Source organism: Xenopus laevis, chromosome 4L, assembly GCF_017654675.1.
Source record: "Xenopus laevis strain J_2021 chromosome 4L, Xenopus_laevis_v10.1, whole genome shotgun sequence".
NCBI classification, from domain to species: domain Eukaryota; kingdom Metazoa; phylum Chordata; class Amphibia; order Anura; family Pipidae; genus Xenopus; species Xenopus laevis.
This window is the reverse complement of record NC_054377.1, coordinates 52612184-52639076: the sequence shown is the minus strand read 5'-3', so window position 1 is coordinate 52639076 and position 26893 is coordinate 52612184. Positions and strand designations below refer to the sequence as shown.

The window sequence follows — 26893 nt, the reverse complement described above, 5'->3', positions numbered from 1 at the left end:
TTAGGCAGGCCATACTTACAATTTGATCTTGGACAATATACTTATGGCAGAATGACTTGGAGTCAGACCTATATATCCATATACCTTATTGGATATCTCATTGTTTCTAAAGTTCCCAAACAAGTGGCCATGCTCACTTTCCTATGCTAAACATTTAAGGATAAGGATTTAAAATATAAGTAAACCTTAAAAATAAGTTAATGTAAAATTTATGAGGGTGCTTTTCTAAGCACTTTTGTCATGTACATTCATTATTTTTATTAATGCCAGACCACCAAGTAGTCAAAGAGAAAGAAAGAGGCTGCTCCGATGTTCTGGTTATGGAAAAAATTAGAAACGTTTCTCAAATCTTTCTTAACCATAAGAACATCAGAGCAGCCACTTTCTTTCTCCTTGACTTCTTGGTGGTCAGACTGGTCTGAAAATGACCAGCAGGTGGCGCTGTTGTAACAAAATTCATTAATGTTAATAGTACATGTATTCTTTAATATCTTGGCATTAAAAAAAAATGAATGTACATCACAAGTGCTTAGAATAGCGCTCTCATCATTGTTACATACGCTTATTTATCCTTTAAGGGGAAATAGAACGGATTATAACAAACAAACATAAATCAAATATAAAATGGCTTGAAATATCAGAACACAAAGAGGTATTACAGTGATTGGCTGAATTTGTCATTCATTACAGGTAAAGGGGAGAAAATGGGTCTTAAATCAACAGTTCACAAAACAATTTCTTCAATGAAAAAACCACATGAGCTCCAGCTCAAAAGTTCTGCTACAAAAATGTGCAATGCTGAACAAAGGAGACTGTAGCTCAAGATCCCTGGGATCCCTCAGCTTCAATCTCAACATATTTCACAAAGCTGTATCAAACTCTTCCTGTGAGTTGGCTTTATTATCTACAGCACTTTCTGCATCACCCAACTGCACCCTCACTTCATTCTCCATATGAGAAGGAAGCACAAACTTATCCTCGGGCTCTATTTGAGATGGAGCCGAAAAGTAGCCAGTTTTTCTTTTAGGAGCCTCAGAGGCAACTTCAATCAAGTCCAGAATCTCTTCTAGTGGCACCACAGAGCCATTTGAATGCTTCTTCATGAACATGCATGATCTAGAAGTCGGAGGCATGTCGTCTCTATCTTGGCTTGAACCTGCTATGTTCTGCTGGTTTAAACTGTTCTGTCTAAGTATTTGCACAGATATCCCACAACACTCTTCCTCTACTTCCCAAGATGAGCCAAAGGACAGAGCTTCAGAATGGTGCTGCTTGTTACAATGAATATCTACTTCTACCTCTACTTTGCTACTGTTGCAGTTCATTGTTTCTGCTTGCAGCTCATCATCACTGTCCAAGCCATTATCTGACTGATTGCTTGAAAATGTGGCACAAGATGGCTGTCGCTGGAAAGTGCTGTTCAATGGAACAGGATGGAGACTGCATCTTCGTTCGGGCCTTGTGATGAGTCCACTATCCAGACTTGCTACTGTGTGCTCATCAGATGCCGTGGAGCCCACGTCACTGCTTACCTCTGAGACGGATATCTCGCTGCTGAATTCAGATGCAATGCCACTGCTGGAAGATGGTGTCACTGAGTCAGGAGATTCTTTTGTTGTATTTGAGGAAGTTAAAGCAGATGGGCTAGGCAAAGCCAGACCATGCATGTCACAAGTGCAAGAATCCTCTCCAATATTAAGATAAATCACCAAGGCAGCAACATTATCCTGACAGCCATAGCTTAGTGCTAAAGTGCAGAGCTTCTTTGCAGCTGCTCTTGGATTAGGCAAGTGTCTTATGGTTTCTACAGCTTCCTTCGGAGGAACATGCTCCCACAAAGCTCTATTCCCCAGAATTAAAAATTCATCCTGTACACTGAGAGCTACTGTTGCTATATGTGGATCAGGAATCACCCACGGATATAGATATGTGCAGCCTAGCAAACGCGTGCAGCAGGTTACTCCATTTACCTTGTTATCCTAAAGAAAAATCAGAAATCTTCGGGTTATTGCTGCACAGAATTCAACAAAGATAACTCAAGTTTATACACTAGCTGTGGGATTGGCAAAATAAAACATATATACTCATGACAAACATGATAAGTGTGACAAAACCATACTAATAATGCGCACAGTGTTAACCTCAGGAAAACAATTTTTTTGGGTGGCAGAATTCTTGGTCACCCAGCTCAGAGAAGTCATGTGTCCCTGCACTAGTGAAACTTATCGTCTAAATTCCCTATCACAGTCTAACACAATTTTCAGAAGCCAATAACCTTCTGGAGTTTGGGAGGGAAATTACCCAGAGGAAACCAATGCAGAGAACAGGGAGAAAAAAACTTCATGCAGGAAGTTCTCAAATCAGAACATACAGTTTATAAACACCAGGTGAAGAACAATTTAACATAATGTGCCGAATACATTTAGCTGGCAATACCCATTATCATTAAGGGATTATATATATATGTCTGTAATATATGTCTTTATATAATAGAGATGTGATAAACATATTAATTTGGGGTATGGCCAAAACAAGAATCCTGCCACAACAATTTATAACAAAGCAAATTGACTGATGTCTGGGATACTACTGGCCATGTGATATTTACCTCTGTAATAATTGCTTTTTGCGCTTTGATCCTTAGCAGTTCCTCAGGGCAATGTTCTAAACTGAAGACTCTGGATAGGGATATTGTTTGCCCATTCCGACACAAGACAGCCTGGCATGTCCCCACATTGGCTACAGTAAGAGTGTAGCTACTGATACCATCTGACACCCCATGCCCGATGTAACACAAGAGTGCTGAAGAGCCTAGTTTCTGACCGGCCATTCCCAGCTTCCTGTTGTAATAAGAAAAATCCAACAGTAACTATAAACATAACCATAACGTTTGCTAGCTTTAAATGGTGAATGTTCTATCCTTGAAATGAACCCATGTGACTATAATCAATGTTGACATAAAGCCTTGATGGACAATTTTCCTACCATTTATCATTTGTATTTTTCTCAATCAAGAGCCCAGGTAATTTGTCCAGATACTTTATTGACTTGGAGGCCCATAGAATTTTAGTGGTATTATTAGCTTTCTAAATTCTCCCTAAAATCACAAATGCGAATTAAGTTATTAAGAGATTTGAATATAAAATGTACGTATGGAAAAAATGCTTAATGGTCCCAAAAAATAAATGTTTCTAAAACAATTTTTTCCCCCCGGAAAATTACAAGGAAAAAGACCCCTAAAACCTCTAAGTCTGAATGGGAACAGTCCAATAGGAACAGTGCAGCTCCCATTGATTTCTATAGGCCCTCCACTGCTTTTACTTGGAGAAGTTTTGTGTTACAGTTTTTTTTTTTTGGTTTTTACACTTACTGAATTTTAGAGAAATTTAAAAAAAACTAATTGTTAGAGAAAAAATATGATTTGTGAAAAAAAAGGAAATCCAAATGTTAGTAAATGTTGGCATTTTACAGAACAATTTAGGCATGAAAGAGAGAAAACATGAAAACTCAGCTGAGATTCAAATAAAGTGGATATACCAAGTTAATGCATTGTAATTTTTTCTTATAGATGTTTAACGGAAAACTAAGGTTAAAATCACTGGGCGTGGGGGGGTGTGCCAGATAAAAATTAGGGATGCACCTAATCCACTATTTTGGTTCCGGCTGAACCCCCAAATCCGAAAGGGGAAACATTTTTTACTTCCTTGTTTTGTGACAAAAAGTCACCCGATTTCCCTCCCTGCCCCTAATTTGCATATGCAAATTAGGATTTGGCCGGGCATAAGGATTTGGCCGAATCAGAATTCTGCTGAAAAGGCAGAATCCTAAATTTGGTGCATCCCTAATAAAAATCACTTACCTGATACCCTGGGCCAGTGCTCCTGTTTTGGGCTTATAAGAGCACAGGCCTGGGGTATCAGGTAGACTATTAGAATCACTGGGGGTGCCTAACATTTGGCACCCCTCCGTGCTTTAGTTCTCCTAATAATTAATAGTATGGTGTTATATCTCAACTGTACAGGCTTAAAGCTGTAAATGCATAAAACCAAACTGTGGTTTGACTTATTGTATAAACACTATGGCTATACAGTATCAGCCTGGAAAAGCTGTTTAAAGTTGTGGAATGAAGTATCTCTCAACTGATGATAGCTACACTGCAATTGTAAAGAAGCAAAAAGCAGCTCAATAGCACTAAACAGAGGAAGGCACAGTGCTGGGCACGTATAAGCTAAACTGAGCAGCGCTGCAATAACTACATTAGAGTTTTATTTTCAGGTCTAGTTTGAGATTTCTGTGACTACTGTAATTCGATAAATATTCGATTTTGTAGTGCCATGAAGTCATTTGGTGCTTGGCAGGTTTAAATACAACTTCAGCTTTCTCTCTTGCTCTAAAGTTCGATGGTAACAATTTTAATAAAGCAAAGAACTAACCCGTGTGACACTAGGAATGTGAGCCCCATAAAAGCTTTGTCACAGCTTGACCTTTGGATCTCCTCAAGGAGAACATCACCCACAGTGCACTGCAGTAAACGTGGCACCTCTTCGTTTTTGTCTCCATCAAACATGCCATACAATGCTTCAACCTCTTCTGCAAAGTCAGCTACGGCCAGGGAAGACACACACAGCCTGTGGGGTGTGACACATACACAGTTGGACGTGTAATTAAGCAATTTTTTTTCTACTTATAGTACAGGTAGTGGTGATACTTACTTGTTCTTCTGTCCAGACATCTCTGCCAAACCATGAGTCCAGGGTACAGACGGCACACTCAGGTCTGACTTTGGCACAGGCTTGTTGTCAATTTTGAACGTGGGGATATGGCTGTAGAAAAAAAAATATATATATATATATTGGTAAAGCAGCTGACAGAGAGAGGTTAGATTTTATTGTATTCAAGTACCAATGAAGGCCACTAGTGCCTGGCATTCCTAGTGGCCTTGCATCACTGTAAACTGGTTAAAGTTGTCTTGATTACATTTATGGCTGCAAAGCTTCAAGGTTTAAGGAAAATTTTAGGGCATATTAATAAGGGCTTAAAAGGTATAACAATTGGACTTCCTTGTGACCCAGATTTACTTGGAATGTCAACCATGTATGGAATTCCTGAACGCTATTGTAAAGATTCCGATGGTGAGACAATGGTCTTTATGCAGACTATGTGATACCCTTTTTCTCAAGGGCTGTGGCTGGTGCTGATAAAAAATCAACCCAAACCAAGAAGTTAATCACGTACCAATAAAAGACATACATTTGCCCATTATGGATTTTGTAGACATAACTTGGTTGCATGGGGCTTTCCAAAAGTCTTCTTGATGAAAACATGTTTTTTGCCATAACCTTTTTTTTTTTTTTTTTTTTATGTAAGAGATGGTGGAGGGTAGATTTCACAGCTACCTACCATTTGAAGCATCTCTTAACTGATCTCATTTAAATCCCTTATTCATAGTTTTTTCACACAGCTTAAATTGTAATAAGTGCATTAGCAGAAAACATAGCATACAGACATAAGTATGCAGAATAGGTTGCTGTTGCCTATGGTGATCACACATGTACCCTTCTTTCTACCACATGTAAGGATGGCCTTAGATATCAAACTGCTTTTAGATTAGTATGAACGACAAGCATTATTTCTGGAATCAACCCAATACTGAATTCTCTATGAAAGCCTGGCTAAATACTAAACTGAATCTACTGAAAGTCTACTTCATTAGTCCATGCGGAAATTATGGGTTCAGAGACTCCGTTCAGCTGAACATTACGGTTGATGGAACACTGGCATATTCTGTGCTGAGAGAGATCCTGAATTTGGTGGATTCCTAATTAAGGACGCCATTTTCCCTCAGCTTAACTAACAAACCAGTGCAACAGGGTTGTTACAGGTAAAGTAATGTACTGTAACTGTTACTGTTTGAACCTGGAAGGGGTGGAGAAAAAGCCATAAGGACCACCAAATAATCAAAGCAACTATACAATAGCACATAACTTTTATATGCTGAGGAGGGACAAAGGCACTACAGGAAATTTGGAAAATCCATGATATAGTATATGGGGGGTAGGAAGAAGTGAAGCCCTAATCCCTGTATTTAGTTTTCAGCAGAATGAAAAAAGGTACCATACTAATGATTCAGAAAGCAAAAATATACTTGGGAACATGGAAGAAAGTATGTTGCTTAGAGTGAACTAAAGAAAGCAAATTATAAGTTCCAAGAGATATGAGTATTACAAGAGGGGCACTTGTAGGTAAGAAAGTGCATCAGTTAAAAGTTATTCAGTGTAGTGGCAGATGTAGGCTCTTAGTAAGATTTTGAGATGACTTTATTACAATGGAATGCTTTGTATTCTGCAACCCCAATTGTACCCTTTTCATTGGGATGGAGCAAGGTGGAAAAATAGGGGTAATTTGCAGTATTAAGATGATTAGTATGAAGGGAATATGAGGGGAAAAAAGTGATACCAATGAAAGCTATGCAGTACTTTCACGTTATTAAAAGAAGGGGTATGAATGATAAAAGAACAGAAGAAACTTAGGGAGAAGGATCAACTGCAGAAGATGCAGATGGAGATAATACACATACATTGCACAAATTCTTACATACAGTCCAAAAACATACAGTAGGTAAAAGGCAAGCGTACAGTGATGTGGGGCAAGATTTGTTTTTTTTTTTTTTGCATTTTAGGTTTGTTACCTGAGGAAGTCAAGGAGCTGATGACTCAAGACCAAGTCGCCGTTCCCTTGCAGGTCTAACTCACGCAGGACAGGTGGGAGATTTTCGGGAACCAGGATTTCCGTCAGGCTGTTACAGCTCAAGTCAACCAACTGCAGGAACAAAGAGCAGCAACATCTCATGCCAGAGGTCGATTGAGTGACAATGAGATGACACCATGTACACAACTTTACAGCTTTAGCACAGCCTGCAAGGGTAAGAGAGGGAGGGAAAGCAGAAATATTTGGGGATCAGAGTAAGAAATGGAGTTTTAGGAGAGCCTAGATTGTGTAGGTTCAGATGGGGTGAGACCTGGATATGTGGAAGATTAAAGATTTCAGGAAATACGCTGATGCAGTTGGAGTGAGCGATCAAAGTGTGGAGACGCTTGCAGTTGGACACAGTGCTTGGGAGTGACTTGAGACGATTTCCACTGAGATCCAGTTCTTCCAAGTTCTCCAGTTTATTGAGTTTGCTAAATAGAAAATACACAGGATATATTACATAGAAGCTTGAACTAGCACAACCATAAAAAATACTTAGCAGTGTTAGAAGCATGTGCCTTCCCCATTCTATCCCTAATTGTTCCCCTTTCCACTTTTACCTGGCTGGGAAGGTATCCAGCTGATTGTAGGCCATATGCAGGACCCTGAGGTTCATGTGCATAGTTAATGCAGGAACACACTGGTCTGTAAGACGATTGTTGGTTATGTAGAGAACTTGAAGTTGGCTCACAATGTCCATCTCAACGCACGCTGATGGTAAGAACTCCAGTGAATTTGCTGATGCATTGAGAAACCTGAGACTGAATTATATAGATATTATTTGAAACAAATAGCTATGATCTTTTAAAATGGCATAGCCCTTGCCCTAAGAACATGAGTAAAAATGCTAAGGTTTGTCTTAGCAATCTCCCCCCCTGGATTGGGCAGGTTTAAAAATTCCGTCAGATCGAGAACTGCATTGGTTCATTGATGAGATCCTTGCTCTCACTGCCTGCATTCTTGGCCTTGTGATCTGATTGTTGGGCCCTAAGGCACACGATGGGATCAGCCTGATATCACCCATTCAAGGTGGGCTAGTTTGCACCTTTTATTGCTTTACATCATGTAGTAAGTATCAGCTAGGTTAGTAGCATACTGGAAAACTGAAATATTGCCCCAAAGCCGTAAAATGCAGTTGGGTTTTTGCCTAAATTTGGGAGTTCTTCCTGGAAGGAGGAAGCATAGATTGAAGGCGTTTTCAACTTCCTGCTAGACTGGCAGATTAAGACAGATTTTAGTGTATCACACCTTGAGTTCTGGAGAAGGTGTCCAATCAAAAATTGGTTCTTAGAGGCAATGCTAATCTTTTTGCAAAGTCCCATCAAATGTGTTAGACCATTTGATGTCCTGGTAGCTCTGTGGGGGCCAGGAGCAGGTGTAGTTGAAACTGATCTGCTACCGACAACTGCTCATGCTCCTGGATGTTGATCATAGCCCAAGGGAGCTAGAGAAAGGACACAAAGCAAAGCCAACAACCCCACTGTGTGTCCATGGAGTCCTGCAGTAATTGTTTACAGGATATTCACCTAAAAAATTTAATATGTAATTTGGCCAGGGGGTGTCTGAACTTTTGTATTCAACTGTAGTCAAGGGAAGCCTTAGTCATTTCTTATATCCTTATACGTCATAATATGGTTACATTATGCTCAATACACATACATGTTTATTATCATTATATTTCATTGTGAATTATCTAATATGTAAGGGACCATTAACGAAAATCAGCTTTGGTTTTAATAGGAAATTGAATAATTTATTTAAAAAGACAAAACGAAAATATTTAAATTGAATAAATAATACACATTTTTCCTTACTTTATAGCCATTGCGAAGAGTGAACCAGGAAGCTGTTTCAGTAAATTATGCTGCACGTCTAAAGTGTCCATTGGGATAATCTCCACAGGACTTGGTAAGCATTGTAGATAGTTATGCCCAATAAGTAATTTCCGCAGACTCAAACTGCTCATTAATCTGAGGGGAGGGAAAATAGAGAAACATAGGATCAGAACCTTAGAAACTACAAATCAATATCTGTAATGGCTTCCCTCTAAGGATCTGAACTTTACCGTAATGGTAGCTCAGTCAGTAGGTTCCAGCTTAGATCCAAAACTTCCAACTTTCTAGCCTCACACACCCACTCAGGAACAGAAGCCAAGCAATTCCTATGATAAACACATGTAATAAATGTCTCCTCTAAAGCAAATATCAAACACAGCACAAAAATGAACAGAGCAGTTTATTCACCTGGCTATTTCCAAACAAGTAAGCTGCAGAGGGGCTGGGTACACACTCACAGATGTTAAACCTGCAACGTAACAATATGTTATTGACAACCACCTGCTTGGCTAAAGTAAGGAGTAGAAGTGAGATATGGAAGACTTACTATTGAAGCTGGCAAGAACTGATTTCAGGGAGAAGCCACAGAGTGAAAGCTCCTTCAGCTGATTTCGCTCACAGTGCAATTGCTCCAGATTACCCAAGCAGCTGAGATCCAATTCTGTTAGACGATTATCACGTACATCAAGCTGAGTGATGTGGTTTATTCCTTCCAGACTACCACTTGCAATTTGTGTAATAAGATTCATTCTGTAAAGCAACAAATATATATTTCAGCCTGGGACATGGCAAAAGGTCAAATACTGTTCAACTTTACCAGTCATATGCACGGCCAATTAGAGTGATTCATTCAATTAGCTGATGGCCCAAAAATGCAGCTCTAAATGGAAGTGAGAACCTTACATTAGTACTTCTGCATCTCCATTTCACTGGTAATTACCTCAGGTCAATGTGCTTCAAGTGAGGCATATTATTTAGGATCTGAAGGCTTAAGGCTTCTAGCCGGTTCCCTGCCATACACAACTTTTCCAGAGCAATCAGTTTCTCATAGACCTTTGGAATACTGCTCAAGTCATTGAATGCCAATCCAAAAGTTGTCAGTTGCTCCAGAGATCCAAGCTCCTCGGGTAATGAAGTTAACAAATTCCCATCCAAGTTCAGAGTCTGTAGACTGCAAGAAGGCGAAATGATGAGTATGAACTACAGCTTCACAAAATGAACTCTGCCTATATGAATAATATGCAGCAGCATGTTTTTTCTGGCTATTTGCTTACTGTAACAATGATGACATGCTATATAAAAATCCTGTCCATTTATCACAGGTTACCCAGACATTACTTATATACGCTACATGAACAAAAGTATCCAGACACCTACATGTCTAAAATTCTAAAACCCAGGGTTTTTTGATATGAAGTTGGTCAGCCCTTATCTTTGAATCTGATCTGCATTTTAAAAATTAAAAGAAAACTAACAGTTGTGCCATATGCCCCCCCTCCTTTATGTCACTGACTAACTAAGATGTTAGAGAGCTGCAAGCAGGAAGTAGTATTCTGGCTATTATGTTAGATATCTAGTCACTCCAGCCTTTATACTTTACATTTTTGGCTAACTATATTAGAAACATTTTTTATTTTGTACAGATCTATTTACCCACTTTTATTTTTACACTGAACTATTCCTTTAAGGTTTGCTTTCACTGGAACCAAGGAGCCTACACAAAAACATGAAAGCTATCCACAGACCGCTATTTCTCCTCCACCAAACTTCCCAGACGGCTTTAAGCATTTAGGAATGTAGCATTTCTCCTGGCATCCAAACCAAGCCTCATGGCACTACAAATGATGTTGATTTGTGTACATGCTTCCCATAATAGTTATTGTGCTAACCTTGCTTCCAGAGTTTTAAAAATGAGTAGGAGATATTTTGGAAGGGATGTTCGGGTAATTTTGTCCACATAAAGTCCAAATTTGAGTAGCATGTTTATTCTATAGACGCGCATTTAGTACAGAAATGAGTCTGAAAAGTTTAGCTCAAATGGTATGGTTGGAAAATAGACTGTTGCAATCTTTGTGTCTTACTCTGTGGAGTAAGTTTCCCTTTCTTTTCTACTTCTAAAGGCAGCCAGGAAGTTTGCTTCCTCAGAGAGAGCCGTATACTGACCTTTGCAGGTGACTAAGTTCTGCTGGCAGCTGTGTTAGTCTGTTACAGGACATGTTCAACTCTGTCAGGTTTGTGATGTCACAGATTTGAAGGGGGAACTCTCTCAGGTTGTTATGCGATAAATTGAGAACTTTCAGTTGTGAAAACCTTTAGTACAACAGAGACAGATGCGGATTTAGTCTTCCAAGATTAAATCACAAATAGAGGATTACCAATAACTTGATATCCAGCAGTGAATGCAATCCATATCCTCTTGTGCAATGTTATCAAATAAATCAGTACGGCCATGCCAGGGCAACCAACCTGCAGAGGGTGCTTATGCCTCCTGAGCTTTGCGGATTCATGAAGTTATGGCGTAGATTTAAGGCTGTGATGTCTTGGCTGTAGAACAGATGCTCTGGAACCCACTCCAAGCTTTGACATGACAGATCAACAGTGCCGGGCCTCTGTGACACAACCTGAAATAGAATACTGGCATTGACCTTATCCTTTTTTTTTCTTTATAAAATGCTATATCACTAATGCAGCTGGGCTGAATATCTGCACAGATTATTCAGACAAAATACGTGGAAAAATGCTATGATATCACAGTTTGAGAAAATGTATCTCACTGACTATATGAAAACAAAAGCAATAACAATGAAACAATAAAAATAACGGCTTGTCAAAGCATTCACGTATTTAATACTTTTTCATTTTGGCCAGCAATACAAGAGCTCATTTATAAACACTGGACAAATTTGCTCCTGGGCAGAAACCCATAGCAACCAACAGGTCTGGACTGAGAATTAAAATAGGCCCTGGCATTTCAGGTACACAGAGGCCCAATCAGCCCACATAGAGGCCCAAACAGTCCCCACCAGCCCACTAAATACTGACTTTCTATTGCACCTTATAGCAGCCCCTCTGGCATTTGCCAGAACTCACAGATTGCGAGTCCTGGCCTGGCAACCAATCAGATGATTGCTTTCAGTGTTCACCATGCAGCTGACTGAAAAAAGTTTATCACTATGTTATGAAGTTAATGCTATGGGTTACTGCCCAGGAACAAATTTGGCCAGTGTTTATAAATGAACCCCACTATTTCACCAGAGCCTAGTGATAAAATGTAAAGGAGCAGTTTCACCATGAAAATAAAAATATCCCAGGTGCATTTATACCTAATGTACCCTTAGTCATCAGTTGTTCAAAGCATTATATTTTTTTTTTTTGATCAAGGTTTTATTGAGAACAGGAATTAACAAAAATGTACTCATTTTATAGTTCACATTGTCAGTACAGTAACATGTAATCTAAGTGCTTGTTACAGTTCAGTCACAGTGTTTATATTTCAGGGTTTAAAATGGATCGTACTTGAACGTAGTACAGCTGGACATAACATTGTTCTATTTGGGTCTTAGGTTGTGACATAACAAGTCATTCTAACTGAGTGTCTAACCACTATTGCCAGCATAACCAGCATTTTTGAAGGTGTCCCTTTCTTGTCAGAACAATTTTCTCTTTATTACATATAGTGGTGACCATTTGCATTAGTGGGGGGGGGGGGTATTACTTTTCCAGTTCAAAGTTATCAGAGGCTTGAAATAGGGCTTTTGTAACTAAGGGCCTGTAAAGTGCAGGTACCGCTGCTTTAACCCCAATGTTAAACATACACATTGCTGGTGAAGTTGACAGGGTTGTGTCCAATAACCTAGATAGGTGTTGTAGGATTTTAGACCAGTATTGCTGCAAGTTAGGGCAGTGCCACATAGTGGGGAGTAGGGTAGCTGGATGAGCTCCGCATCTGCGACAAGCTGGGGACACATTAGGATCCATCTGATTCAGCTTGGCCCTGGTGTAATATGCTCTGTGCCCTATAACAACTGTAGCAGCCTGTCATAACTAAGGGAGACATAGGCTGGGACTTGCAAGGCCTCTCTCCATTGGTCATCAGTTACATAAAACAGGTCTTCCTCTCAGGCATCCCTGCTTTTTATAGGCTTTTTTTTAACCTGGACTTTATTTAGCCCATTGTAGAGCCCTGAGAGGGCACCTTTCTGTGTCGGTTTTTGGATAGTGTCAATTAAAGGAGAAGGGGCTATCTTTATAGGCTTGCCTAGTTAGTGCTCTGACTTGTGTATTCGGTAGGTTCAAAGCATTATATTTAAATACATTGAACTGGGGCAAGTGCTGTATATGCAGAACAGAGTGCCTGCTCTGGAAAGGAACAGAAAGTTAATTACTACTAATATACTACCTATATAGTGCTAACATGAGTAAAATGTAATGTATAAGGCTTTGTGGGCAATATGGCATACGCCAAACTCTTTACAGAACATTTTCAGAACTTGGGAGACTAGAATTTAAGTGCAGTGCATAATTAAAGACTAAGTATGACAAAATCAATTCAATTATATGGCATTGTCATATAAAAAGACCAGTTCATATTAATATGTCCAGTTTAAATAATGATGCTGTAATGTTAACAAGCATTTGTTCATTTGGACACACAACTATTCTGGGCCAGACTGTCCTACTGTGTAATGAAAAGGCCACACCAAACTGTATTGAGCCCAGCACACTATGGATCTTACAATAGATGCCTGGCGGTACCATCTCTGATAATCTGCAGTGGAATCAAAGCTGATGTGGTACGTGTGAGCCTGGGCTCCTGCTGAATAGAATGCCAGACACTGTGGCCGCCGTTTAATCTCTTCAATCTGCATAAGAAAAAGTATATTCTAGTGAGCAGTTTAGTCTCTAATGAAGAGAATAAAACAGGACACAAAATTTAGACTCTGAAAATTGAAAATATTGATTTACAAGGGTTTAGGTCACCTCACCTTGCCCCCAACAAGGGGCAGAATGTGCATTTTTCCAGCCTGACAGTCCTTCACAGAAGATACAATTAAACTTGTCCCACAAAGTGCAACTTGTCTCTCTGCCCACTTGTGTAGCTGAGTTTTGCCTTTCCGCACCATAAACTCTCCAGATAATAAAATCCGATCCAGCTGTTCCACTGGGATTGGCATCTCTGTGAAAAATACATGTAGCTACTTATACAATTAAAATATAAATAATTACATACACTAACTCAAACATATAACACCATCCATATGTAGCTGTTTGTTTATCTTATATCGGCACAAAAAGACAAAGAAGTGGCAAACATTTTCACAAATTTTTGCATATTGACATTCTTTTTTCTTGACACACTGACACCATTTTTGTCATCCACCCAAACCAAAAGGGAAGGCTGGGTGTAGGCAAAGTTCCAAAATATTTAACCATCCCCTGCTTAATACACTTACCACCAGGGCAAATATAGCCACTTCAGTACAGAACTCAGAACTTGGGCTAGGACAGATTCTGAAGACATTAAATAGGACAAAAAAGCTCTGCTTAAGCCATTGATGCCTTTAACAGAAGATATAAAGGTCACCTACATCCATTAAGACTGATACATTTGACTGGTTTAGTTATGCGCTAACCCAGAACATACACACATAGAGACACGTAGAGACCATTATCTCCCTAAAACTTTTGGGCCAGAATGTTCCATGGTAAGCATGAAATACCATCCTCCCATGCAGAGAAAGAAGTGAAAAATGCTGTCTAGTAGCAGGGGTAGCTTTGTAATATTTGGGTTGGAGAAGTCTTTCTAGCTTGGATGCTGCTATTCCTACATTACTGCTGATACCAGGAAAAAAGTATTATCCTGGTGCAGATTCCAATGAGGACAATATATATATATTTGTGTATACGAGCAAAGACATGGCTGTAAGAGAATGCTGTAAGTCACGTGCATTAATCTGCTTTAACTACCAAGTGGCTGAAGGAAATGTAGAAATGAATGAGCAGTCATTTACAGCTTTGTTTATCATGTGCAACTTTCCACTGGTTCGTTGGATCATATAAAAGAGAACAGCTGAGGGCAGCAGGATATTGCTGGAGATAAGTTCAGTTTATTATCCTTGCTGTTGCATAAAATGTGACAACTCAGAAGAAAAATGGTGGGAACAAGTTTTATTGAGCTAGATGGTTTATATCGCAGGGAGCGTTTATGGGTAGATGACTAAGCTTCTAGTGTTTTGCTACAACTAAAAGCTGGGCAATAAAATCAACCTGCTACTCATATAAAAGGTAATCTGAACTCGACAGACGTAAGGAGTGGTGCCCGCTGGAAGCTGAGAGGTCTGCCTGCTTCCAATATACATTTCATGTGATCATTAACTCTCTGCACCTAGCACACCTACTGTTTGTAAGCTTTTTTGTACACCTGTACACAGCATAGTGTCACCTTCATGAAGCCCAGACAGATTTCTGTATCAGCACCGTGTCACCTATTCTTCATAACATTACGTTGATATATATTACACGTGTGCAGGCCCCATCCTCTCACGTGATATCAGCAATGGTCTGGGCAAGTCAGGGCCAGCATCACTAATGGTGAGCTCTAAGTAAAATCCCCATTTGCTCCTGGAACCTTAGAAAGGTCAAATAGAATGGTATTTGGGGCTGTTCACTTATGTGGTGTTCTATAAATTGTTGGAACTATGGCTTACACAGCAAACTTTTTACATTTCTGCAACCTTGTTACCGCCAAGGAAGGCTTGCACCAAAAGTCCGCCAATCACTCCTTTAAATTGATAATGAAATTAAACAGGTAGTAAATAAGTAGTAAAGAACTGCATGTGACTAAGGCTCTTTTTTGCATTTATTTACCGCTATAAAACCGGATCATGCAGCTGAGGTCTGAGTAAGCCGATTCCTCTTGGATCCGCAGGGCATCCTGAAAGCCCAAAGCAGCTAAGTATTTATATATCATGTGCAGAGGTCGCTCCTGAGGATCCAGTCTCCTGCAGGAAAGCACAAAGACATTTCTCTTACTATTTATAAGATGTGCTTCAGGGGTTACTTGCTGCACAAACAAAGCAACAGTCTCACACATACATGGAACCTCTACACCACCAAATGAAGAAGCTGCGAACAACAAGAGATTGCTTAGTGACACAAGCTGGACTGAAGCTTAAAATCACTAAATGACAGGAAAAAACTCTGAATTTCTTTAATGTAGTTCATCTTGCCCTTTAGTCATTTACTTGAGGCTGTCAATACACTAGACTAGCTGGACCATGCAAATGAAAAAATAATCAGGCAAATGAAAAAATAATCAGGCAACAAAATATTTTTTTTACAGTTTTACAGCCTTCTCTAGCAGCTGGGTTGCCACCTAATTTGATAATTTACCCACCCATAAGGCAAACATGAATAAATAACATTTTGCCAAGTTAATTTTAATTCTAATAAAAAGTTCATTAGAAATGTTTTTATTATTTAAGTGTGCTCACTGCTGCTTCTCAAACAACCAACACTAAAATCCCCACAATATCTTGCTTGCTTCTTCTGCAGGTCTTTTAATTAGCTTGTTCCGGCTAAAATGTTCCAGTAATCAAAACCAATAGTGCAAACTAAGAGACAGTTAGATATGTCTTTCATTAGCAATTTCATTTACAAATTCCCTTAAAACCATTTAACTTTGTAATGAATGTATATAGGAAAATTGCTTAGTCTTACATTTTCTTTCATAAAGCAATAACATCACATGTAGGTTCCAAACCTTTGTCTTTGTCCTTTTTTTTTTTAACCATAGCTATATGTAGGTAAATGAGAGAGAATTAAACTGTCCACTTGATCCAAACGATTGTCATGCTTAGGAACCAGATAAACATGACTGGTATTAGGTCAAAGTGACTCCAAATCTCTCTATGAGCATCATTCCTTCTTTTTCTTCTGGTCTGACTAATGGTGCCATACACAGGCCGGTATTTGCTGCCCACTCTCTCTGGAAGCCTTATCTGTCTGTATTTGGTGCCAGCCAACAGACCTTGCCAATCGATATGTGCTTGTAATTAGGCCAGATATTGGATACGCTTGATTTTACCACTTCTGCTTGTTGAGATGGTCCTCAACCGACTGCCTGTCCAGTGGCAACTTTGATACGATCGTTGGCCCAAGGCTCAGCAATAGCGTTCTACAATGGACCTTTTCCTACACCAGTGATCCTTGCCAATTAGCTTATACACATTTACCTGAACTTGTTCCAGATTAAATCTTGCTGTTCTGCTTTGCATGTAACATAGACAAGTATTACCCTTACCTGACAAGATCTCCGTTGAGCTGAATATAAAGGGCATCTCTCCCCTCACTAGCACAGATCTCTGATGCAGAGGTTTCCACTGTACAGAGGACTACAAGAAGGTCAGGGCTGGAAGCACTAGTGTCTGTTCCATACACATAAACACAACCTCTGTTTGGATCTTCTCTCAGCCATTCCCGCTCACGAGAGCCAAGGCAGCTCTTCTGGTTCAGACAGTTTCTGCTACCACTCCGCTTCATATTTCTCTGTGGGAACAGCAAATTCAAATATCTTGCTACAGTGAACATGAAAGATCTATCACTTTGGCACGAGTTTGTGTGAAGAGATCTTAAAATCGATACTGTACCTATACACTGCCAAGGATAGGAGATTAGGAACATTTTGTTCTAGAGTGATCTCTCACTCAGTGATACAGGATAATGTCCATTAATACTCACTACTAACAACTTTGTTCCTTATCTTACTCCGCTATTATGCTTATCTGTTCCCCTTATCACAAGTCCTCTAGCATATTGTTTCTCATCTCTATTTGTGCCTCATTCTCTCCAGTTCAACAATGACATTGAAAGAAAGCCTGCCATCATTCACTATCACCTGCCGTATTGGTTCCCTGCTTGTTATCCCAGATGCACAATTGATTCCTTCGCTGTTGTGGTAAGTTGTCCTTTTCTGATTGCAAGCACCATTTGTGTGTTTATATAAATAGAAAGTATTGTACTTAGGCATATTGTGGCCAGCGAGCATACTTGTAATAGCTTTTACTCAAAGTCTATCTTAAAGGAGAAGGAAAGGCTAAAATTAAGTAAGATTTATCAGAAAGGGTTATATAAATACAATAGTAAACCCTCAAACAAATGCTGCTCTGAGTCCTCTGTCAAAAGAAACACCACATTTCTTTCCTTCTATTGTGTACTCATGGGCTTCTGTATCAGACTTCCTGTTTTCATCTTAAACCTCCTTGCTCTGGGCGTGAGCATGCTCAGTTTGCTCCTGTCTCCCTCCCTCCTCTCTCCCTGCTGTAATCTGAGCTCAGAGCTATGAGTGAGCAGGGAGAGACTCAGGCAGGAAGTGATGTCACACCAACCTAATATGGCAGCTGCTAGCCAAAACAAACAGAGACAGTGTCTAGAGCTGTTTACTCAGGTATGGTAAAGCATTCTAAAAAATAAAAATGGTGTTCTAGCTTGCACTATTGTGGCTAATTTATTGGCAATAAACTGCCTTGGTAGCTTTCCTTCTCGATTAAGGAATAGTAACATCAAAAAAATAAGTGTTGTAAAGTAATAAAAATATAATGCAGTGTTGTCCTGCACTGGTAAAACTGCTGTGTTTGCTTCAGAAACACTACTATTGTTTATATAAATAAGCTGCTGTGTAGTCATGGGGGCAGCCATTCAAACAAGAAAAGGCTTAGGTTACACAGCAGATAAGCTCTGTAGAACATAATGGTGTTATCGGTTATCCACTATTTAACCTGTGCCATATAGTCTTTTTTTCAATTTCCGCCATTGCTACACAGCAGCTTGTTTATATGAACTATAGTAGTGTTTCTGAAGCAAACAAATCAGTTTTAGGGTAAGGTCACATTGGGCGTTTCGGGGAGATTTAGTCGCCTGTCGACTAATCGCCTCGTCTTTCCGGTGACCAATCTCCCCGAACGCCTTCCCTCACTCTTGCGCTGGCTAAAATGAAAAATCGCCGACTTAAGCACACGCGGCGAATTGTTTTCCGAAGTTCCCCGAAAAGCCAGTGTGATCTTACCCTTACCAGTGCAGGGCAACACTTCATGATATTTGCATTATTTTAAAACGCTTTCATTTTTTGGTGTTACTGTTTCTTTAAAGGAAAACTTTACCCCCAAAATGAATATTTAAGCAACAAATAGTTTATATCATATTAAGTGGCATATTAATGAATCTTACCAAACTGGTAAATATTTAAGTAAATCTCTTGTCTTGAACCACCATTCCGTGATAGTCTATGTGCTGCTAACTGTAACAGGAAGAAGTGTTGAAGCAAAAGACAGAACTCTGTCTGTTAATTGGCTCATGTGACCTAACAAGTATGGTTTGTTTGATATGTTTGTGTGCACAGTGAATCGTACGATCCCAGGGGGCTGCCCCTATTTTTTAAAATAGCAATTTTCAATTTAGGATTACCCAATGGCACATACCACTAAAAAAGTATATTATTATGTAAACGGTTTATTTATATGAAGCAGGGTTTTACACATAAGCTATTTTATGCAATATCTTTTTTATAGAGACCTACATTGTTTGGGGGGGTTTAGTTTTCCTTTAAGTAATCATACTCAAAGCCTATCTTCAGCAATAACAGTACGGTTGGTGCCTGTGTGCTATCTCTGGTTACACCCACCCTTAAAGTCTTGTTTATATGATACTTATGTTGACTAAAAGGGGCCAAAAAGCCGGTAAAAGTTGTATAATAAAAGAAGCAACAGTCTTTAGTAAGCAGATCAAGAACTGGTGAGAACACAGTGGCCACCCATCACGTGTGCTTGCAAGTTTCTTCAGACCAAAGAGGATTAAGGTGGCCATACACAGTCCAACCTGCATGGTATCTGACCAACTGGGCACATGGCTGGATACCATACATACAACATGACATACATGTGCAAACTTTAGGTTGTTTTGTTGCTGGGGCCGACCACCCCAACAATCAAACCAGCAGGAAGTGAACAGAAGCTGCAGAGATGCTGCTGCTATTCACTTCCTTTTGCCTGCCCTACCAGCATCGAATGATTATTGTCATACAGAGCAAGTGACTGGCCAAACATGCTTAGATGGTTTGAAGTATGGTCAAAATCAGACAAAATTGCCCAGCCTAATCTGATCATGTATGGCCACCTTTAGGTTACTGAAATTAAGAATGCAGAATGATTTAAAATGGATGGTTAACTTAAAGTATGTCATAGAATGGCCAATTCAGAGCCACGTTTCCAATTGGTATTATTTATTTTTTTCACTGAACCCATCTAAAAAACAATGCTTTGAAAATCTACAAATCTATTATTACTGCTATTTTGTATTACTTTCAGGCCCTCTCTTTTTCATATCCCAGTCTCTTATTCAAATCAATGCATGGTTGCTAAGGTAATTTGGACCCTAGCAACCAGATGGGTGAATAAAATAAGCTAAATGACTCAAAAGCCACAAATAATTAAAAAATTAAAACCAATTGCCAATTGTCTCAGAATATAACTCTCTACATCACTCCAAAAGTTAATGCAAAGGTGAACAACTCATTTAAGGGTAAATTAAAGTTTGGAATTGACATAAGTGTATATTAATGGCCCCGAATAATGTTAGTAGAGTTGTGAATACCCTTCTATTCAGTTTCCATGGCCATGCACACTTTTCACACAATCTCTTTCCAACCTCTTAAATTACATTGTCTACTCCCACCCTACCCATTCTTCTACTGTGCATGTGCATAGCCCAGCCCTAGCTGCAAAGTATCCCTGGTGCAGACCAAACCTTATAGGAAACAAATAGCATAACTAAATCCCCATCCTAATATTGAATAATATATGGTGCTGATTTAACTTTTGGCTAAATTGTCCCCTTATTGTAGCTCCCTATAGATCTGCAATGGTCCCTGTCAAATGAAGGAGGCTGTGTCCTAGGGTCCCTGCCAGGAATTCTGTGACCAATAAGGGAAGAAAATGTTGTCACTGGAAGAAGATGCAGTCACCTGTGCTCCCCTCCTCCCTTCTGTAGTTGGCAGCTCACTGACAGCAGGTGGGCCACATTAATGAAGTAAGTGTAACATGTCAGGGCCCCCCTAAAGGTAACCCTTTGTGGCCCCTGTTGTGTGGTGGGGCCCTGGGCACCAAATTTTTTTTACATGGAAGTTTAAGGGGGCCCTGGTCACCAATTTTCTTATAACGTGGGGGGGGGGCCTGGCCACCAATTTTTTTCCCCCATGTGGGGTCTTAGCCGCCAATATTTTTTTATTAACATGTGGGAACCATACCCACCAATGTTTTTGTTTTTTTAGTGTGTGGTGGGGGGTGCACCTGTGGGGAGACCTGTAGGTGGGGCTTGTGGTGGGCGCAGCCCAGGGGCCCAGGAAATTTTTTCATACGGGGCCCAGCGATTTCTGATGGCGGCCCTGGTTCCTATCCTACAGTGCAGTGTGCTGAGTGTCACTGGTTCCCCTGTGCAGCCTGGGAAAGGAGGCAGCAGGTAGTGGAACAGTTGGGTGGGACTAGTAGGGTTTTTTCATAAAGTAACCAGAAACACCACTTTAAGCACATTCCTTCTATATTTGGAAAAGTATAGTGCATTGGCACATTCTTGTTTTTTAAAGACTATATCTCCTGTAAGTTTTATTGGACCCCACCACACAAACAAGAAATGGAAGGGGTTTGACTGCCACTTTGCTAACCAAATAGGTCAGTTACCTTACCAACCATGGGATGAATTGATGAAAGCGGTTGTGGGTGCTAACACCCACAACCGCTTTCATCAATTCACACATCTGGGCCCTCGCCTACTTTTAACCCCATCATCCAAATATTGGGCGAGGGTCCAAGGACAAGACTGCTTTAAATAGGGAATATAATGAATTTCCACCAACCACAAAGTGCATGGCAGAATGTATGCGGGATTGATCTTGGTGATGAGCCCCCAGGTGTTGCCATATGCTTGCAAAAGGTCTATAGCAGAGTCTTCTGACTTCTATTGGCTCTAGTGCAATCATCACTATCAAACATGCTGCATTGTTTAATATAAGCTAAGGACTCTCGGTTTGCCCAAAACACACTCAAGTTGCTTTATTAGGCTTGCAAATGAATTCACCTCTCTACTAAAAGGCCACAGGTAACCTGTTGTTCATGAACTGACCACAGAGGTAAAGTGTAAGGCTTTGCTTTTGCATAGCACAGTGGTACTAAGAACTGCTGGGGGTGGAGGAGTCTTGTTGCAGGACACTGAATGACCTGCAGGGGTGCACTTAGATCATGGAAATGCAGCCCAATTATAATCATTACCTGAGCTGCATTTAAACAGGAACAGGTCCAGGTGCATTGCTCTGAGCCTTCAGGTGGGTGCAGATGAAATTACTGCAGAATAGACAGGCACTCAATGGTCCACTCCAAACCCAGGGTTTAAAGTCAGGAAGTCATTTATTTACAGTAATAATACAGAAAAGCCTTATGCATGTCATGCTTTCCTTAGGACTAACACAAGCAATGATTTTTCAATGAATGACTTTCCTACCTTTAAAAGCTAGATGTGGAGTCAGAGAGCCTGTGCTTTCTGCACAGAACAGTTATAGAACAGTCACATACAACCGAGCAGGGATTATTATCCTTATTAAAGGGGTTGTTCGCCTTTAAATTAAATTTTAGTATGATGTCAAGGGTGATATTCTGAGACAATCTGCAATTGGTTTTCATTTTGTATTATTGGTGGCTTTTGAGTTATTAAGCTTTTTATTCAGCAGCTCTCCATGATGCAGTTTCAGCAATTTGGTTGCTAGGGTCCAAATCACCCTAGCAAGCATGCACTGATTTGCATAAGAGACTGGAATATGAATAGGAGAGGGTCTGAATTGAAAGATGAGTAATAAAAAGTAGCAATAACTATAAATGTGTAGCTTTACTGAGCATTTGTTTTTTTTAGATGGGGTCAGTGACCCACATTTGAAAGCTGGAACAAGTTAGAAGAAAAAGACAAATAATAAAACAACTATAAAAAATAAATAATGAAGACCAATTGAAAAAATTCTCAGAATTGGTCATTTGATAACATTCTAAAAGTTAAATAAAAGTTAACTTAAAGGTGAACCAACCCTTTAACAAGTATTTATAAAGCGACCAACATACTCTGCATTGCTGTCCAACAATAGGTGTATACATTGAACATACAGATTACAAACAACCGCAAACAGATAAAAGAGGGCCTTGCCCAACAAAGCTTACAATCGAATCCAGAAATTAACATTTGTAATTGTCCTTTTTTAGTTCCACTATTCCAACCCCCCCCCCAGCTATTCCCATATATGCGTTCAATCCTTCAATGTGTTTATTGTAGCGACTCTGCTGCCATTTTCTCTATACAGTAAGCAATTGCATTCACTCACACATGCCATCCAGGATAAATGCCCATCCTTTAAAGTCATGGGTGCGACAAGGACAAATGCCCTCCCCGGCTGAATTGCGCCAGTCCCGGTGTGTGCGGTACTATACTCAGGTTTAGAGTGTGCCCAGGAATCCTTCCACCCTAAGCCCAACTCTGCCCAATCACCAGCAGCTTGTCTTCATCCGCCACTCGTTCGGCTCTACTGCCCCCTCCATTTTTTCTATCTTTCCAGTTTGTCGCTACACTTATGGGTCTTGCTCCTGCATCACCTATGCCTTCCCTGCCCATTTTCATATTTCAGCCCCCATCTGAGCTCTGTTATGAGTGTTACCTTCAGCACCCGGATGACAGCTCCTTGGCCATTGCCGCTACTGCTGTGCATTTGTTTTGGGCCTCCTATTGCTGCGAATCCCGGGGTCCCCCCCGGTCCGTGCCCGCTCATCTCACAACGATTGCCAGAGCGACTGACAGCTAGAACAGCACAGCCAACCACAGCATTGCCCCGCCCATAGTCAAGTGACTGTAAGTGATTCAACCAATCACATACTGGGTTTTTTTTTCACACTCCGTCAGCCTTGGGTCCAACCCACCTCACCTATGGTAAATTGTGCAAGGGAAAATGACTGAATCGGCCATCTTTAAGTCTGGCATCATTTCATGTGATGACGTACATTCAGGGCGCCGGAACCTTAAAGTGTAAAACAGCAATAGAGCCCTGGCAACCTTGGTACGATTAATAGAATATGATTTCCAGTCAGTTCAAGAGCCTGTTTATTTACTAGAACTGCTTTTTTTTATTATTTCATTGCACATAGCCTATTGACATTTGACCGCATTAACAGGGAAATAAATTACATACCTCCCAACATTTTGGAAGTTAAAAGTGGGGCAAAATTTTTTTTCGAGCGTAGCGCAGACGCTGCGCAGCAAATTTTTGGCCACGCCCCTTTCTGTGGTCACACCCTCTAATTACCATGTTCATTTTACAAAATTTGGCAGGTTATGAATATTTAATCTAAACAGTTTATTTGCGTCTCAAAATTGTTACAAAGTATCTTATGTGCACCTGTTAGCTGTTCTGGGCTCTCTGCTAAAAGCCAATTAAGTGAAAAACTTTGTTTCGTTTTCTGACTGTTAAGTTCAGAGAAAATAGGGACTTTCCAGTACAAATGAGGGACTGCAGGTTGAGCTGTCAAAAGAGGGACTGTCCCTCCGAAAAAGGGACAATTAGGAGGTGTATTGAAGCTAGTTGCCCTCTCTAGCACCCGCACATTAGTGAGGAGAGGAAATGTCATAAACCGAGAATGTTAGCAAGTGACTGACAGAAAATACAACTGGGACGCATAATGACGAACCTACTGCAACTGGATTCGATTTATTGCTTTAAAGGGCAATTCGGCAAATATCAAAAGGAAATAAAAAATCCCTGCATGGGTGATTAATGTCCCCTTTTCTCTCAAAAATGATGAGAGAAAAGAACTATCTGTGAAGCAGATTTATACGCCATACACTTGATGTTACTTGATTCATTTATTTGGCAAATACAGCTTTAGTTCACAAAATAACAGAGGTATTGTGCTTATGGCATGTCCAGTGGGTCTTTGACTATTTTTGTTGCATCCCCCTTGCAAAGTCATCATAGAAGTCTTCTTTTAAGGAGACATTCAGTGTAAAAAATAAGATTGTACCATTGCGTTATACTAATTTAGATATAGAGCTTGAAAAAGTCAGGCTGATTTATTGAATATTTCTGCAAAAACCCTATTTATCCCTCCCTTCTCTTCCACTTCCTGATCCCTGAATTCCCAGGCTGTGCAGGGGAGCCGGTGGCTCTCAGCTCACTGCACTGTAGGACAGGAACCAATCAGCAGCTAGCAGGACCTGACAGGGAACTGAAGCCTGTCTGTGCTTGTGTGACTGCAGGCCTGTGATTGGCTGTGCCCCTCCTAACACAGACAGGTACCAGAGAACATCTATAGGGGGGCAATAATAAAGGGGCTATTTTTAAAGTTAATATTTAGCACCATGTAAAAGCAACACCATATATTACTCATAATTGTCTACAAAATTAGGGCTTTTTAATGTGTCCTATGTCTCCTTTAAAGCCTTTATAAAGAGGCTGTGATCACTCTGCTGGTGCCCATTCATTCCAATAGTGGAGAGGACAGCCTTAGAAGAGAGGCAGAAACCTGCAGCAATGTATCTTGGCATAACTTTGCTTTAAATAACAACATAAGGCAAATCTGGTTTCAATGCAGCAAAGCCCAGTACCGTTTTGTATGTAGCTTTTGAGTTACTTGTTGGACAGTAGAGGGGTGTAGTGAGAAGCATGTGAAACGAGTCAGGCAAAGAAGTTCAAGGGTTAGGAATTTGGAGGGTTAAAAGATAAGACCTTGTTAATACAGTGTTTAACCTGCACTCCTCAGTAGATTGTAGATACAGGGATGACACAAGGGGAAGATTACTACTGAACAGCCAAGTAGTCCCAATAATAAGTCAGTGGTGCTCTACTGCAATCTCACCTTCACACTGCCCACACAGAGTTTAGCCCACATTGGCTTTAAATAATAAAATGTGATTTGAAAGGATAACCAATTATGTGGGCAAACTTATATGCAAAGACTTACCATTTAGAATTCAGCATTTCTTTCAGTGCTTCTTTGAACATATGATGTTGATTTAATTTTATCAATGACTGCTTATGTAATTAAAGGCAGATTAATAACTTGTCTTTTTTTTGCTATACAGATTCTATGGCTGATAACCAGCACACGTGCAATTAGCAGGGAGCTTGCAGGAACATAGGAAAGTTGTGATGGGCTGAAGGCTCTCTGCTCCACCACCCAGGAAAACAGGCAAGGCAGGGACCAGGTACAAGCCATGAAGGAAGCTGCAGATTGGGGAAGTGTCCTGTGTATTAAACAAAGCCAACGTTTGCAGGAATTGTAAGAAAGTCTACTCTATATATTAAAAGCAGAGAAATACCCATATTTCTTGCCACTGCTACAAAACAAAACATAAATAATAGCTGTAGAAAAAAAAAATTATGACCTATAAATTCTGTATTTGGAATTTTCCTCAATGCCAACTTGGCTTAACATTGGTTCGTTCCCAAGAAGCAGTACAGTTATGTCTCCCCTATAAATGCACAGGAGAAGGTGCCCTTCATGGGGATGGTTTCTCAGACTTTTTTTGGTTGAAGCCTCCCTTTGAGATACAACATTTGGTGATGAAACACTGTGGTTATCAGATATTCAGATACAGTTCCAATAATACTTTGAAAGGAAAATTAGTGTTCAGCCCAAATTTCACCCTACTCTTTCAGGAGTATGTAGTAGAGCAAATAAACATTGTAACCCAATGTCAAATTTACTGGGACTTGTCCGATGATCCAATGATCAGCCACTTTTGTTTTTGCTTGGCTCGAATTAGCATAATGACGAACAATTCACAAACCAACAGAAGAAAAAAAACAAAAAACAGAACACTCCTTCAAAGCAGAAGGCAGTTGTGTTGTCCTTTGAAGGGTCCCAATACCTTGTTTTTTGTTAATATTTATATGCGACTATGTGAATGTTTATATGTGTTGTGTAGTTAATCAAATAGTGGTACTACAGGGCTGAACAGGAGATTAAACTGAAGTCTTCATTAGCAGCCTTGGTTTTCATATGTCCTGTACCATAATTTACAATAAAGAGTAAGCTATCAAACCAGTCTGTTGCACTAAAAATATTTCTCAAGGAAAATCTAAGGGTACTGAGATATGTCCTCTTTTCCCCAATGAAAGATATACACTTTTATACTCATTTGCCTTTTTTGGTTCAAGACTAGCCTGCATGCAAACAAAGAAAAAAAAATACTGGTCAGTGACAAAAAAGAAGCTTTACTTAAAGCCAGAA

General features: G+C 40.0%; 1 protein-coding gene across 1 annotated transcript; it reads right to left on the bottom strand.

The window, feature by feature from the left end:
* Positions 1–430: 430 nt before the first annotated feature.
* Positions 431–23586, bottom strand: phlpp2.L (PH domain and leucine rich repeat protein phosphatase 2 L homeolog). Its single transcript, XM_018242215.2, has 19 exons — positions 23326–23586; positions 16888–17132; positions 15453–15586; positions 13571–13761; positions 13322–13447; positions 11052–11206; positions 10749–10895; positions 9526–9756; positions 9133–9335; positions 8994–9054; positions 8816–8911; positions 8565–8720; positions 7311–7511; positions 7019–7181; positions 6689–6819; positions 4713–4823; positions 4434–4628; positions 2609–2840; positions 431–1979 (listed from the first exon to the last, which is right to left on the bottom strand). Exons 1-19 carry the CDS (start codon positions 23434–23436, stop codon positions 861–863), a joined length of 4008 nt encoding a protein of 1335 aa, XP_018097704.1. The 5' UTR covers positions 23437–23586; the 3' UTR covers positions 431–860.
* Between the last annotated feature and the right edge of the window lie 3307 nt (positions 23587–26893).

Bases quoted from the DNA above. Each gene is read 5' to 3' on its own strand.
- phlpp2.L (XM_018242215.2), bottom strand. From the start codon at position 23,436: ATGAGCGGGCACGGACCGGGGGGGACCCCGGGATTCGCAGCAATAGGA. The intron at 9,336-9,525 runs GTAATTACCAGT...GTTGCTTTACAG, and splicing joins TTGAAGCACATTGACCTGAG to AATGAATCTTATTACACAAA. The intron at 8,721-8,815 runs GTAAAGTTCAGA...CCCTCCCCTCAG, and splicing joins CTGACTGAGCTACCATTACG to ATTAATGAGCAGTTTGAGTC.